Raw genomic sequence first — 17,237 nt, 5'->3', positions numbered from 1 at the left:
GCAGGAAGAGAAGGGGATGACAGAGGATGAGATGGTTGGATGGCATCACCGACTCAATGGACATGGGTTTGGGTGGACTCCAGGAGTTGGTGATGGACAGGGAGGCCTGGTGTGCTGCGGTTCATGGGGTCGCAAAGAGTTGGACACGACTGAGTGACTGAACTGAACTGAACTGATCCCAAACCTACTGAATCAGAAATGGTGTCAGAGAAGCAACTGATGTTTTAACAGACCCTTCAAGGAGTTCTGGTGCTCAAAACCAAGGGTTTGCAAACCAGGGCTTGCAGGCCAAATCCAGCCTGCCATGTTTTTCATTTTTAAAACTGTTTTATTTGTTTATTTATTCATTCTGTTTTGGCTGTGCTAGGTCTTTGTGGCTGCACACGAGCTACCCCCTAGTTGCGGTGTGCAGGCTTACTGTGGTGGCTTCTCTTGCTGTGGAGCAGGGCTCTAGAGCACACGGGCGTTAGCAGTTGTGGCACATGGGCTCAGTAGTTGTGACTCCTGGGCTCTAGAACACAGGCTCAGCAGTTGTGGTGCACGGGCTTAGTTAGTTCTGCAGCATGAGCCCTCTTCCCGGGTCAGAGAGGGAACCTGTGTCTCCTGCACTGGCAGATGGAGTCTTTACCACTGAGCTACCAGGGAAGCCCCCTGCCATCTGTTTTTGTAAAGAAAGTTTTAGTGGAAAACAGCCATACTCATTCATTTACATGGTCTATGGCTATTTTCCTTGGCAGAGCTGAGTAGTTACCACAGACCCTATGTACAGCTTGCAGGGCCTAAAATATTTACTTTATGGCCATTTACAGGAAAAGCTTGCTGACCTCTGCTCTGATTTAGAACCATGTTTTTATAAACTGCTCACAGTTTCAATTTTATCTTGTTTTGTTTATCATGTTCTCTATCAAATGACCGGATCATACCTATTTCCTTGTGCCTCTGGCCCTGGAAGCCTCTGCCAATGGCTCCAGGTGAGTTTCCTCTCCCAGGTCCATATTATAGGACCAGTCTTTTGTATGAGTGAGTCAGTAACATGGCAACTTCTAGACTTCTGATTGAAATTCTAGACAGAGATGAGGATCAAAGCTTACACTGCATGAATGGTTAGAGATGCCCATTTCCAAACTCATATCCTGAATCAGTTTTCCTTCCTGAAAGCTTCAAAAAGCTAAGTGCAAAAGGGATAGACAACTTCCTTTGAATGCAATGCAAGAAAGGCTGCATGCTTTTCCAACAATATTTTTAGGAGATCACTATGAAAGACACGGTCCATGTATAACAGTAGACTAGAATACAATATAGTATGTGTATGTATTAGTCACTCAGTCGTGACAAACTCTTTGAGACGCCATGGACTGTAGCCTGCCAGGCTGCTGTGTCCATGGAATTCTCCAGGCCAGAATACTGGAGTGGGTTGCCATTCCATTCTCCAGGGCATCTTCCTTACCCAGGGATCGAACCAGGGTCTCCTGCACTGGAGGCAGATTCTTTATTGTCTGAGCCACCAAGGAAGCCCCACAATACTGTATAAGGTCCCTTTTAATGTCCTAGTCCATAAACATGTTTCTCTTGTGAATGAGTACTAGGTAAATCAGATTTCAATTCTATCCACTGCTCTCAAACAGGAGCAGGAAATGGCAACCCAATCCAGTGGTCTTTCCTGGAGAATCCCAGGGACGGGGGAGCCTGGTGGGCTGCCATCTATGGGTCGCACAGAGTCAGACACGACTGAAGCAACTTAGCAGCAGCAGCAGCAGCAGCAGCAGCAGCTCTCAAACAGGCAATTAACCAAACTGTTACTTATATCAATGGCTGTCTACACTTTAGCAACTTGAATCCAAAGCATAAGAAGTTCATCAGAGAAATCATCTCTATCTAAAGGGGTAACCCAAGGACAGACATATAGGCCACACAGAGAAGGCAAACCCTGTTTCAGGCAATCATTTGGTTGTAATTTATAAAGGTATAATCAAAAGCTGAGCTAAAAGTAGAGGCTTAAAAATCTAATAGGGCTTTGCTCTTTCTGTGGAGTATTTCTAAAAATCCTCTGAAATAAAGTGCTCTAAGTTACTAAATATCTTCATGTTATAACATTTAATAACTTATTTGCTATTTTAGTAGTTATAAACTCTTCAAGCTAATAGAATGTAGTTTCTTTCACTCTCTCCCACAGTCCCAAACTTCACCCCTACTCATTTTTACCTAAATCAACTGTGGATTAGAAGAACAGGGGGGAAAAATAAAATGATGTTATAAACATATATAAAATTATGATAAATGATGTTCTGTTCCCTCTCCAGGAGACACGAGATTAACTCCCTTCTTGGGAGTTCTGACTTCTCCCTAAAACAGGTATTCTGACAGATTCTAAAAAACATATTTTCCATATACTTCATAGTTCAGTGAAACTAGGTCAGTATAATCCTCAGTGAAAAAAAAGAAAATCCACACAAGAATAGCAGTACTCTGAGTTTTCAAAGGAATGTGAGTTGCTGGAAGCTAATCAAAAGAATGAGAAGGACTTAGAAATGAAGCAGTTTCTAAAAGTGAAAATCAGCAAAACTGCCTTTTCCCTCAAAACTTTCAGTGCTCTGCAATCACCTCCTTTTTTTTTTTTTTTTTAATCATCCACCATTTCAGGGTATGGGAGCATTAAAAGGGACCAACTGTCTAGATTCTACTCAAATAAGGGAAATACGGCTATGTATATTTCCACTATCCAGCATCTGATTAAATTGGCATTCTTAAGTAATCCAAACTGCATGGGGTTCAGAAGTTTTAAAAGTTTTAAGAAATTTACACAGATTAAAAAAAAAAAAAAACAACCACCTAAGATATACTGTGGGAAAAAATAAAAATGGAGTTGCTGCTAAGAGCATTCTCTAAAATGGAGCCAGGAGGCCACTGAGGACGTGTGGCTTCTGCACATCTCAGCAGGAACGGAATTTGAACCTCAACCGCTCCTTGTCTTAACACAGGCATCCAGAACATCTGCCCAGTGTTCCAGAAACTCAGGATGCTTAGGGGACCCTTATCCTCTAAGATAACTTGTGACAGTCTATTTATTTATTGGTCCTTTACCCTAAAATGACTCATAACCACCTATCCTTTAAGGACAAACATTTCCTTCCGTGTGTCAGGGTTGCACAGAACAACTCTAACCCTGTGGCATTGGCCTTGAGCCCCTGACTCTTTCTCTTCCTGGGAATAATCTTTTAGTATTACCCAAATCTGTCTCCTCAACTGGAATTCTTAAGACCCTGAATAAAGCTCTAGGGAATTCCCTGGGTGGGTGGGGTGTCCAGTGCTTGAGACTCCCTGCTTTCACTACCATCTCTGATCAGGGAACTAAGATCCCCAACAAACCAGGCAGTGCAGCCAAAATGAAAAAAAAAAAAAAAGTTCAAAAACTGGCCTAAATGTCTCTGCTATCCCAAATATTATTTTTATTTATTAATTTTGGCTGTAGTGGGTCCTCGTTGCATCACACAGGCTTCTTTTGTTGCGCTGACTAGGCTCTCTAGTTGTGGCACAGGGCTCTCTAGTTGTGGTGTGCAGGCTTAGTTGCTCCATAGGAGGTAGGATCTTAGTTCCCTGACCAGGGATCAAATCCACATCCCCGACAATGGAAAGTGCGTTTTTCACTGCTGGACCACCAGAGAAATCCTCCACAAAGACTGCTTAAATAAAGAAATTTCTACGTGACAGAGGGTAGTGGGATGATGTTGTATTCCAGCTTTACAGATAAGAAGTCAGAATTTTTCTCCAGTAAAAAAAGACTTCACAAATGCCGGCATTTATGATTGTAGGTTGCATTCACCCTACAGGTTTTAGATAAGAGGAAGTAATTGCCTAAATTATTTAGTTCCTTATAAACCAAACTATCAGTAATCAAAGCCATTAAATAATATTTAAGTGAATATGTGGGGCACAAGAGGCCAAGCCTCTCTTTTTTTCCCAATAAAAGTGATATTAAACCAGTTTCAAACTAAGCTACTACTTAATCTTAAAGACAGAATTTCAGAGAGAGTAACTAATTTACAAGAAATGAAATTTCTCCAACTTGTACATTTCTGAATCAACTCTAGCACATCAAAAATGTCTGTCATCATTGGTCTTACTAACTCTAGTGGCAAATGCCATACTGTTTGAATTTTTAGGAAATCAAATCCAGTGAATTTTAGTGAATTGGTTTGCCCATTCCTGAAATTTTTCATTTTCAAGTGCCTGATCTGGGAAAGACAGGGAGAAAACAATTACATTTATCCAAAGGTACATTATAAAGATATGTATTTTATACCTAAAAAGATATTTATCCTTATGTTTGTCGATCTCAAATGGACAGGTGCCACCATGGCTCATTTGACAAGTGGCTCTTGGCCTGTGCATCTGAAATGATCATTTCAGATTAGAGAATAAATCCTGCACAGCCATGCTGTGACCACAGCAGTGCCTGTCTAAAATCTAAGTGCACCAGTCTGAGAAAGAGAGATGGTGTGATTAATCAAGTTGTATACAGGTTTTGTATTTATTTGAATAAAAGTAGGGGAAAAAAGCAAAAAAAAAAAAAAAAGAAGTCAGAATTTTTCTCCAGTAAAAAAAGATTTCACAAATGCCGGCATTTATGATTTCTTACAAAGAATCAACATAATATACAGGCTTCCCTGGTGGCTCAGACAGCAAAGAATCCACTTGCAATGTGGGCGACCTGGGTTCAATTCCTGGGTTGCGAAGATCCCCCGGAGGAGGGCATGGCAACCCGCTCCAGTATTCTTGCCTGGAGAATCCCCATGGACAGTGGAGCCTGGTGGGCTACAGTCCAGCAAAGAGCTGGACATGACTGAGTGACTAAACACAATATAATATACAGATTATACTACCACAGATAAAGATTTTCAAGTGATGAATGATACTGAAAAAAATAAAAATTCCTATGGACCTGGATGGTAGTTGAAAAGATAATAGAGAGCACAATGATAATTGCTTTATTAGAAGGAAAAAAAAAAACCTTTGGGAATGTTACCTTTGAGTGAATACTAATTTTGCACAAATTAGTGTACACTACATACTACATTTTTATAAAAGCAAATGACAAGAGATTAACCAATATATTTCTTCACATAAATTTCAGGGAAGCTCACAGAACCAGTATGGATTCATACAAGCAGAACATGAAAAACGTGGTGAAGAAAAGTGAAAGTCACTCAGTCGTGTCCGACTCTTGAATTCTTTAGGCCAGAATACTAGAGTGGGTAGCTACTCTCTTATCCAGGGGATCTTCCCAACCCATGGATTGAACCAGGCTCTCCTGCTTTGTAGGAGGATTCTTTATCAGCTGAGCCACAAGGGTAGCCCATGATAGCAGGGAAAAACATGGTAACTGATTCTAATGATAATCCCATATCATCAAGAAAAATTTAAGTCTTCATGACCTGATTTTTTTGTGTGTGAAGTCATCCTTTCTCTGTGAACTTCCCTGGTGGCTCAGACAGTAAAGCGTCTGTCTGCAATGCAGGAGGCCTGGGTTCAATCCCTGGGTCGGGAAGATCCCCTGGAGAAGGAAATGGCAACCCACTCCAGTACTCTTGCCTGGAAAATCCTGTGGATGGAGGAGCCTGGTAGGTTACAGTCCATGGGGTCGCAAAGAGTCAGACACGACTGAGCGACTTCACTTTCACTTTTATAGACCAAAAAAATTATTTTAAAACGCTGGCTTTTAGGTATCTGGGAATTAGAACCTTTGAGAAATCATTGAATAAGATCAGGCAACAGAAAGGGTAAATATTACAAAAGAGATTTTTGTGCTGAAACTCTGAAATGAAAGAAAGGATGTTAAAACTGGTTCAGCATCACCTTTCAACAAAGCCAATGGATGGCTTCAGAACATGACTTGTTTGTAGATTTCCCCACGAACCAACCATTCAAGCTATGGTGGCACTGGTAAACTTTTGAGAGACTATTTCCACACTTCTCATGAAAGGAAAAAAAAAATTTTTTTTTTTAACAGAAGGAAGATACTAGCACATGGAAAAGCCTGATTTTGAATTACCTGGTGCCGAGCTCGACTCTGGTCCAGAAGCTGCCGGGACTGAAGTTTTTGCTGTTCTAGTTGTTGTAGGGCAAAATGGAGTTGGTAGCTGCCTGCTGTGGGGTGGTACTTGTGCTGGGGGGCCACCCCTGTAGCCTTGCTATATGCGTTGTTCTCTACCTCTCCCTCCCAGGCAAAGCCACCTGTCTGGAGGCTCCTGAAGAGAAAAGAAAGCAGATTTTTTAGAATGGTTATATGCACAATGAAGGCAAGGAGAGAAACACCTCTGTTATTTTTCCTTGATAGAACTGAACACAGTCTGGAATTACAAATCTGATTTACCTACTAAACCGCAGCCCTATGAAGACAAAGGTGGGTGGCTCTGCTTTCCATTCTATTCGCAGCACTTGTCCTAAGCCTTGGCACAGACTGTTAAATAACTTAAAGAGCCATTTTCTCTCCCCTTTAAAATGGCAATCCGCTCCAGTACTCTTGCCTGGAAAATTCCATGGACAGAGGAGCCTTGTAGACTACAGTCCATGGGGTCGCAAAGAGTCGGACACGACTGAACGACTTCACTTCTAATGGCCAAAAGGACCCCCCAAGCGGAGCCTTGAGAGCTTCAAATGCAGGAGGGCTAGTTACTTTAAGGTGACAACAGAAGCACAATCATACTAACAGCGACTTCAAAAGCATATGGGTGAATGATACAGGATTCTTGGTTTTCCTTAGCCACCTATTGTGAAGTATCTGCTAATATCTCATATCATGGGACAGCATAACTGGTGTGAGAAGACACATTTTTTTCTTATTCTGAATTCATCTCATTTGGGTTCCGGCCACGCTGACATTTAGCTTGCACACATTTAAGACATTACTGCTAGCTGAAATAAGCCAGCCAGAAGAGGACAAATATTGCATGATCTGTCATACAACAGTCAAATTCATGCAGACAGAAAGTTGAATAGTGGTTGTGTGGGGCTGGGGAGACAGGGATGGGGAAGATATTGTTTAATGCGTATTGTGTTTTAGCAATAAACGATGACAAAGCTTTGGAGGTGGATGGCAGTGATGGTTGCACAACGTTGTGAAAAAGTGAAAGTGTGGAAGTGCTAGTCGCTCAGTCCTGTCTGACTCCGCTACCCCATGGATCGTAGCCTGCCAGTCTCCTCTCTCCATGCTATTCTCCAGGCCAGGATACTGGAGTGCGTTGCCATCTCCTTCTCCAGGGGATCGTCTCGACCCAGGGATCGAAACTGGGTCTCCTGCATTGCAGGCGGACTCTTTACCTGAGCCACCAGGGAAGCACAACGTTACAAATGTACTAAATGCCACTGAACTGACACTTAAAAGTAGCAAATTTTATTATATGTATTATTTTGTCACAGTTGTTTTTTTTTTTTTTAAGATCTCTATTTATTTTTAGAACAATCTTATTTGTAAATCCTTCCATCTCCTTAGCACTTTTGGCTATTCAACTCTGAACCTTCTTTAACTACCTAGTATTTTTTTTTTCTTTTCCTTTCAGAATTATAGTGACCAGAAAATTGTACACAGAAGAAACATGAAGAGCCTCATGGTGAACTACCTTATCCCCAAACCTTGGTGAATGGGGCTTAGAGAAATAAAACAGTGCCTAATTCAAGAAACCTATTCATAGTGATTTAAATCATCATGTTGTTCTTTCCTTTGTAAATATCCTTTGGTGTTAATGGTCATTTCAGTGGCAGAGATGCAACAAGACTGGGGTGAGCTGACACACATCTTCCTGAGTCCTGACCTACCGGCCGCCTGGTTATTAACAGTCTGGGTCTTGGTGACCCCAGAAGAGCTCTGGGCGGGTGGGGAGTGGTGTGGGGAGCAAAGTGGGTCGTCTGCCGAGGCCAGAAGCCCACACTCCTCTCTTGCCGGGGACCTCCTCTCTCTCAGCGTGGTCATCCGGGTCTCTGCTTTGGTTTCCCTACCCCTCTCAAAGACATTCCAGACACCTTGTTAAGGGAAAGTCTGTGTAGTGTACTCTGAAGTCCATGGATGAAAGGTTTTCTACTCGCGTGATCTCACCTCTGCTATGTCACATCCCTTGCACACCTCCTCCCACAGTTGGGCTCCCACAGTGCAGTTGCACAATTACACACTTTCGGCTAATCTTCCTGGAGAACAGCACCAGAAAGCTCAGAGCTTACTTATTATTAGCTTTCTTTCTTTTTTTTTTTTTTTTGACATTTGATCTTCCTGATCCCTCCTGAATTACCTCAAGGTACCAGTTGCTAGACATAATCTTTCCCAAGGGGCTTCTGGAGATGTGGAGAAATGTGGAGATCAATGATCGTGCATAAATATAAACTCCAGTATATGGATAAAATGTTAATGTTATTCACAAAGCAAAGTGTTGAGTGGGAGTCAAACAGGAGTTCCAGAGTTCAGGAGTGAGGGGCTAGAGGAAACAACTATCTCTCTTCTCATTAGTGAGGGAAGAGAAAAGCTTACTAACAAAGATACAACAAATAGAGAAGGGAACTGAGGGAGCTCTGAGTGGAAGGGAGGGCAATGGAGCAAGGCATCCAGGTACAATGAAAAGCAGGAGCAAGCCAATCCAATGAACACAGGGGAAGAGACATGATACTGCAGGAACTGCCTGCTGAATAACTCTGAGATCTCCATGCCAATTAAGGCAGGAATTTGAATCTAGAATGAAATTACCACTTATGATAATTGGACCAAAGGTCAGACAATTCATCAGTTGTGATTCTGCTTCCATTCCTGGTCTGCTGGTTACAGAAGGTTCTAGCCACAAGAAGCAGTCCAGACTCAGGGATTCAATACTAAAGGGTTTATATAACAATATAGATTGTATTTCAGAATTCAACTTATGGGCTAGCTAAATTGGTTTTATTTTCTAAAAGCTGTTTTAGGGTCTTCTCTGGTGGTCCAGTGGCTAAGACTCCGTGCTCCCAGGGTTCAATTCCTGGTCAGGGAGGTAGATCCCACATGCCACAACTAAGAGTTGGCACGCCACAATTAAGATTCTATACGTCACAATGAAGATCGAAGACCCTTCATGCCGCAACTAAGACCTGGTGCAGCCAGATAAATAAACAGATAAATAAAATATTTTAAAAAATCGGTAACAGCCGGTTATGCCTGGAACCAGTGCTGTTACTATTACAAAAACTGCTTAATAACAAATATTTCTAGCAGACATTGACTTTAATGTCTTCTTGTAACCAGAGAGTCTTATTAGGAGATGACCAGGGACAGAGTCTCAGGGGTATGGACATGAAGCAAGGGTCTGTCCATGTACACGGGGCAGGACAGTAGTAAGAGAAGATCAAATGAGGGCCTTTGGATAAGAGAAGGCTTATCCATCCGACTGCATACACATTGGACAGGCTGCAACAAGATTAATTTTTAAAGTGAAGGCTGTTTTTAATCTCATCAATAACAAAAGCAGTCTCCAACTCACAAAAAGAAGTTTCTTTAGTAAGTAGAGGTTTTTAGCAAAGAGGAAGGAATTTTTGCAGTGCAACAGTAGGTACGTGCACGAGTGCTCAGCGGTGTAAGGCCATGTGGTAAGGGCCATGAGGAACCTGCTTGCTTTGAATTCCAGTGGGTGCTACTCAGACCTCAGTGTCTCACAGTCAAAGCACAAGACTTCGGGGTTTGCAATATGCACGTATTGTCATCACTGCCACGGAGGATGCCAGCTACACTGTCACTTGGGTTTGCCCCTAGTGAGATTATATATCTACATAGTCCTTTCCATGGCAGCTACAAGTTTCTCAAATACATTTCCTACTTCCACCAAAATTTTGAGATTCTGTTACTCTCTATAAAGTTCATTTTTTATGTTATTCTTTGCTCAATACTAAAATATAATATTATATACATTCCCTATAAATAACTTCCTTATACTTTTATGTTATTTATAGAGTAGGATAAACAGAGTTAAAAGAGTTAGCTGTGAGAATGCTCTGTTGAATATTCGATTCGAATTCAGAGATTCAAAGCGAACAATGGTGTATTTTGCCCTGACTACCTATGTAGCTAACAGCCAACAATACCGCAGACTTCTCTAAACCATTCTTTCTTTTACTAGCCTCGTCATTTGGAAGGCTGTCTTTCCTCCTTTCTTTAATACACCGTAGCACTGCAGGACTAAACGTTCTCACCATCACTGCCCTTCCCGCAACATGTCCCACCCTCCAACTTCTGGTCAACAGGGCTGTATCTTTCCCACTGGTTTAGTATCTGTTCCATCAAATGGATGCTGGTTATCCGGAACTCGGAGGAAACTGGTAAAATACATAGGTCTTTAGCAAAGCAAAATCTCCTGAGCAGGCTGTTGCCCTCTTCATAAAGATATGCCTTCAGTGTAATGATTTCCCAAGAATAATATGATGTCTCAAAAGAGTATACAGGGTAGCGATGAAATGGAGGAACTCGACAGTTGTGCAGTGCGATTCCGCAGTCCGTTTCCCCAGGTCCTTCCACCCCATTCAAGCAAAACCCGAGCAATCACGTACAAGGATGCCTCTGCCCTCTTGAGGGTGCTGGCAAGCGTGCTTTCGTCTGTCCTGATAGTGGGGCTGTGGGATTACTGACATTTAATAGGTAGAGGTGCTAAATGCCCAAAAATACCAGGAAGAGTCAGCCTTGTGCTGGGAAACTATGCCACTGATGCTTCTAATGAGAAACAATGTGAAGACTGAGGGAGGTGCTTTTTGGAAAGAATCTTACTACTTCTTCACAAGAAAGAGTATCTACCCACTTCCATGACACTACACCCACTGCAGACAGTGGAATGTCTATCTATGGAATCTACAGATATTCATGGACAGCAGAGGCTCCATTCTCTTTGCCTATAAATTTTTAATCTCAAACAAAGTAGTCGTGGCACACAGTAAGTGCTGGAAAGGCGCTGCAAGTGCCAAAAGTCCTACGAATGAGGGAAGAGCTCCCACAAGCTGTCCAAAGCGGTGCTGGCCAGGGACTTCCCTAGCGGTCCAGTGACTAAGACTCTGCACTCCCAATGCTGGGGGCCCAGGTTCAATCCCTGATCAGGGGAATAGATCCCACATGCTGCAACTAAGAGTTCACACGCTCCAATTAAAGATCCTATGTGTCCCAACTAAGACTGCTGCAGCCAAGTAAGTAAATATATTAAAATGAATAATTAGAAAACAAAGCGGTGCTGGACAGAATAAGGATGCTACATGCTCAGAGAGGCATTACAAATAGTGCTGGGGAACCCCCTTGGCCATGGGGGTTATTTTCAAGGGCAAAATTGGTGTGATTCTGCATGGAATGTTGTGTGTCCCATTCTTGATCCCTCCCAGGGCAGCTGGGGTTGGGTCATATTCACAAAGACCAAATGGATAAGAAGAGAAGACAGGGCACACTACTCTGGCTTTTCTTACATCCAACTTCTCTATGCTTTATAATTCTTAAACTTTCACCTGTAAAATAGGGATATGATAATAGTACCGATCAACACTTCATAGGGTTATCATGCAGACTGAAGAGTGAACACAAGTCAAAGTACAGACACACAGGAAGAGTTACAAAAATATATCACCACTACAACTACTACCGTTATAATTATTCTTCTCCCTCCTAAACAATTCCATTTCCCTGCTGCCCTATAGTTCTTTGAGGTATTATAGTATATAGAAACATAAATTTGATCATTTTCCACCAGAGGATTCTATGTTACAAAGTTAGCACAATCTAGTTATGAGTATTCATTGTAAGGTCAAAAGTGCTCCAAGTTATTAATACCAAAAAGGAAAGCCTTGATGTACCGTGAATCCAAAGGGTTATTATAATTGTATTGCAATTCCTTATGTTAAAGACTGAAACAAGTTATTTGGGGAGGGATGGATCCATCTCCTCTTCAATCCACTAAATAGTGAAGGTGGGAGACTTGCCTGGTGGTCCAGTGGCTAGGACTGCATGCTCCTGATGCAGCGGGACTGGGTTCAATCCCTCGTCAGGGAACTGGATCCCACATGCTATAAAACTAAAACCCAGTGCAGCCAATAAATTAAAAAAAAAATACTTTTAAAAAAATAGTGAAGGGGGTACCTATATAATCTACCCTGTCAGGTAGTCAGTTTTTTGCTCAAACCTACTTTCCGATCCTACATCAAAGCCAATCATCTCAGAGGCTGAACGTGTGATCTATAAGCAGCCATGAGTCTACCTTCCTCCACTCTTCACTGGTGATCTCAAACAGAGGACTTTCTGTTTATACTGCCTGTTTCTGTCCTAACATTCTCCCCAGTTTTCTAACATGGTTTCCATCCATGTAAATATAATGGCTTCCTTTTTCTATTCTAGACAGTGGTCAAGGGAGAGCAAGAGTGAACTGGAGAGGCCTCTGGGGCTCCTTAAAACTCATGATCCCAAAGGGGAGTCCTACCCTCCACTTTCAGAAACAATGAAATAGCTCTCTATTTTATTGTAGCTCGTGCATTCAGCATCTTGAATATAACCTCTCTTGTAAATAAACGAAAGGTAAAAAAAAAAACCAGAAAACATTGAAGAGTTTCTGATGGACCTCTGCTTCTGAGCAAGTAGAAAGTTACTTATACCTTAATGAAAATAGTAAGCTGAATACACTGCTAAATTATACTTATTTCAAAACCAACAGAATGCTGAGGAACAAAATGCTAAATGAATATAACCACAGGAAGTGACAAGCTCTTCGGATGGTCCCTGGGACGAGGAGGAATGGAAAGTGTCAAAGATGGGGCCTAAGATCTCCCCTTTGGGATCTACCACCTCAACTTCTGACAAGCTTGTAACACCTGGACGTGGCAGGTTATTTTAGAAGCCCTAGCCACAGAATAAGTCTGTACCCACCCATCAACTCTTCCATCAACTTCATGGGGACACAGAAGGCTTGGGAGGGGTGGTGCTGTGTGCAAGGACTGATTAAAGTCCCTTTCAGAGAAATGATGGATATTATTCTTTGACCTTGACCAAAACGCAACAAGTAGTACAGTCTAAAAGTTAGTAATGTAAAATCCGAGACCAAATCAATGAGTTTTTCATACTCTGTTGACCTATCTAGCATTTTGAATGGATTTTTTATCCATACAAGATTTTTGTAATATACAGCATTAATCTTTAGAAATACTGGTTCACTGAGTTATGCAGACCTTCCAAATGTAAACATATTTCATTACACAATATTAAAAAACTGTATTTGTTAGTATCCATCACTCCAATCTCACCAAAAAACAGTCTTTAAGTATTAGGAAGGTGTCATATTCATAGTGGTCAATATCAGTTTTTCAGAATTCTTTGCACAAAAAGATCTTACTGGTGATTCCATTCTGCCCCCCAAAGCAGCCAGAGGTGAAACAAATCTAAAGTTACAACAAAGTCTAGACCCAGCTTAATTATCAAATTGGCTAACCCCTTCTCCCTCTGCCTCCTTTCCATATACTGGAAACCTGAGAAAAAGATGAACATTTTTTTGGGGGGGTGAGGTGTAAATATTATTTACTTACACCTATGGTTTTACCTAAAATGTCCAGCATACAATTAATCATTATAAAAGGCATGTAGAAGCAAGAAAACATGACCCGTGAGAGAAAGTCAGTGGAAGGACACAGAGAGGCGGTACAAATGTTGGACTTAGCAAACGTGGACTTCAAAATAACAGTTATAAATTATTGGGTACCCAAGAGTATTGGGTAAAAGATGGGCAACACCTATAAACAGATGGAGAATTTCAATAGAGAGATGGAATCTATTAAACAAAGAACTGAACAAGAATCCTAGAAATGAAAAAAATATAAAATCAGAGATGAGGAGTGCATTTGGAATGTTTAACAGCAGACTGGACACAGTAGAATATCTAATATGTACAAAATTGAAATCCCAGTAGTTGAGGATAGAGGATGGGACAGTAGAAATATTTAAAGAGATTAGGGCTGGGAATTTCCAAAACTGATGGTAAACATTAACCTACAGACCTAAGGAGTTGAACAAAACCCCAAGCAGAATACATACCAAGAAGCCCATACCCAGGCAGATCACAGTCAAATTGCTGAAACAAATCTTAAAAGCAGCCAAGGTGGCGAGGTGCTTGGTGGTAGTAGTATTTTTACATACAAGGGAACAACAGTGCAAATGATTTGATGATTTATTAAAAAATGACAGCCAGAAATATTTGGTTATCTTTAAAGTGGTGAAAGGGAAACAAAAATTACAAAGTGCCAACCTAGACTTAAACATTTATAAAACACCCTCAATCAATTCAGTCTATTTGATAATTATGGAAAACTAACCCAACAACTTTAGAATGTGTATTCAAGTACATGGGGAACATACACAAGACAGCCTAAACGCTGGGTCATAAAACAAATCTGAATAAAAATGAAAAGATCAAATCACATAGAGTATACTCTAACCAGAATGCTATTAAATTAAGAATCAATTAGCAAAATGATACCTAGAAAATTCCCAAATATTTGGAAATTAAATAGCATACTTTAAATAACCTATAGATCAAAGAAGAAATCACAAGAGAAACTAGAAAATGCATCAAACTGAATAGTAATGAAAACACAACCAAACAAAATTTGAATTTCAGGGAAGAGTCCTTAGATAGAAATATATAGCATTAATACTGTATGGTCAGGGGCAGTGGCCAAGAGGAGCAACCTCACGTCCAAGGAGCGGTGGCTGTGTGGGCGCAGGAGGACCAAGAGGAGCTACTCCACATTCAAGGTCAGGAGGGGTGGCGGTGAGGAGATACCCCTCGTCCAAGGTAAGGAGCAGCAGCCATGCTTTGCTGGAGCAGCTGTGAAGAGATACCCCACGTCCAAGGTAAGAGAAACCCAAGTAAGATGGTAGGTGTTGCGAGAGGGCATCAGAGGGCAGACACACTGAAACCATAATCACAGAAAACTAGTCAATCTAATCACACAGACCACAGCCTTGTCTAACTCAATGAAACTAAGCCATGCCGTGTGGGCAGGTCATGGTGGAGAGGTCTGACAGAATGTGGTCCACTGGAGAAGGGAATGGCAAATCACTTCAGTATTCTTGCCTCGAGAACCCCATGAACAGTATGAAAGGCAAAATGATAAGATACTGAAAGAGGAACTCGCCAGGACGGTAGATACCCAATATGTTACTGGAGATCAGTGGAGAGATAACTCCAGAAAGAATGAAGGGATGGAGCCAAAGCAAAAACAATACCCAGTTGTGGATGTGACTGGTGAGAGAAGCAAGGTCCAATGCTGTAAAGAGCAATATTGCATAGGAACCTGGAATGTCAGGTCCATGAATCAAGGCAAATTGGAAGTGGTCAAAAAGGAGATGGCAATAGTGAATGTTGACATTCTAGGAATCAGCGAACTCAAATGGACTGGAATGCGTGAATTTAACTCAGATGACCTACCACTGTGGGCAGGAATCCCTTAGAAGAAATGGAATAGCCATCATGGTCAACAAAAGAGTCCAAAATGCAGTACCTGGATGCAATCTCAAAAACGACAGAATGATCTCTGTTTGTTTCCAAGGCAAATCATTCAATATCACAGTAATCCAAGTCTATGCCCCAACCAGTAACACTGAAGAAGCTGAAGCTGAATGGTTCTATGAAGACCTACAAGACCTTTTAGAACTAACACCCAAAAAAGGTGTCCCTTACATTATAGGGGACTGGAATGCATAAGTAGGAAGTCAAGAAACCCCTGGAGTAACAGGCAAATTTGGCCTTGGAATACAGAATGAAGCGGGGCAAAGGCTAATAGAGTTTTGCCAAGAGAATGCACTGGTCATAGAAAACACCCTCTTCCAACAACACAAGAGAAGACTCTACACATGGACATCACCAGATGGTCAACACTGAAATCTGGAAGTGAGAAATAGATTTAAGGGACTAGATCTGATAGACAGAGTGCCTGACGAACTATGGATGGAGGTTCATGACATTGTACAGGAGACAGGGATCAAGACCATCCCCATGGAAAAGAAATGTAAAAAAGCAAAATGGCTGTCTGGGGAGGCCTTACAAATAGCTGTGAAAAGAAGAGAAGCGAAAAGCAAAGGAGCAAAGGAAAGATATAAGCATCTGAATGCAGAGTTCCAAAGAATAGCAAGGAGAGATAAGAAAGCCTTCTTCAGCGATCAATGCAAAGAAATAGAGGGAAACAACAGAATGGGAAAGACTACAGGTCTCTTCAAGAAAATTAGAGATACCAAGGGAACATTTCATGCAAAGATGGGCTCAAAAAAGGACAGAAATGGTATGCACCTAACAGAAGCAGAAGATATTAAGGAGAGGTGGCAAGAATACACAGAAGAACTGTACAAAAGAGATCTTCACAACCAAGATAATCACAATGATGTGATCACTCACCTAGAGCCAGACATCCTGGAATGTGAAGTCAAGTGGGCCTTAGAAAGCACCACTACGAACAAAGCTAGTGGAGGTGATAGAATTCCAGTTGAGCCGTTCCAAATCCTGAAAGATGATACTGTGAAAGTGCTGCACTCAATATGCCAGCAAATTTGGAAAACTCAGCAGTGGCCACAGGGCTTGAAAAGGTCAGTTTTCATTCCAATCCCAAGGAAAGGCAATGCCAAAGAATGCTCAAATTACCACACAATTGCACTCATCTCACATGCTAGTAAAGTAATGCTCAAAATTCTCCAAGCCAGTCTTCAGCAATACATGAACTGTGAACTTCCAAATGTTCAAGCTGGTTTTAGAAAAGGCAGAGGAACCGGAGATCAAATTGCCAACATCCGCTGGATCATGGAAAAAGCAAGAGAGTTCCAGAAAAACATCTATTTCTGCTTTATTGACTATGCCAAAGCCTTTGACTGTGTGGATCACAATCAACTGTGGAAAATTCTGAAAGAGATGGGAATACCAAACCACCTGACCTGCCTCTTGAGAAATTTGTATGCAGGTCAGGAAGCAACAGTTAGAACTGGACATGGAACAAAAGACTGGTTCCAAATAGGAAAAGGAGTACGTCGAGGCTGTATATTATCACCCTGCTTATTTAACTTCTATGCAGAGTACATCATGAGAAATGCTGGGCTGGAAGAAGCACAAGCTGGAATCAAGATTGCCGGGAGAAATATCAATAACCTCAGATATGCAGATGACACCACCCTTATGGCAGAAAGTGAAGAGGAACTCAAAAGCCTCTTGATGAAAGAGGAGAGTGAAAAGTTG

General features: G+C 41.5%; 1 protein-coding gene across 11 annotated transcripts in view; it reads right to left on the bottom strand.

The window, feature by feature from the left end:
- The window catches only part of TTLL5 (tubulin tyrosine ligase-like family, member 5), a 317,321-nt gene that overhangs the window by 94,786 nt on the left and 205,298 nt on the right, over positions 1-17,237 (bottom strand). For all 11 annotated transcript variants that reach the window (XM_010844355.1, XM_010844354.1, XM_010844353.1 and 8 more), the window contains one exon: positions 6,050-6,245. In XM_010844355.1, coding sequence (XP_010842657.1) covers positions 6,050-6,245 — 196 coding nt within the window. The remainder of the gene's footprint in view (positions 1-6,049; positions 6,246-17,237) is intronic.

This window comes from Bison bison, unplaced genomic scaffold (genome assembly GCF_000754665.1).
Source record: "Bison bison bison isolate TAMUID 2011002044 unplaced genomic scaffold, Bison_UMD1.0 scf7180017864201, whole genome shotgun sequence".
Classification (NCBI taxonomy): domain Eukaryota; kingdom Metazoa; phylum Chordata; class Mammalia; order Artiodactyla; family Bovidae; genus Bison; species Bison bison.
This window is presented reverse-complemented; position numbering and strand designations above follow the sequence as displayed.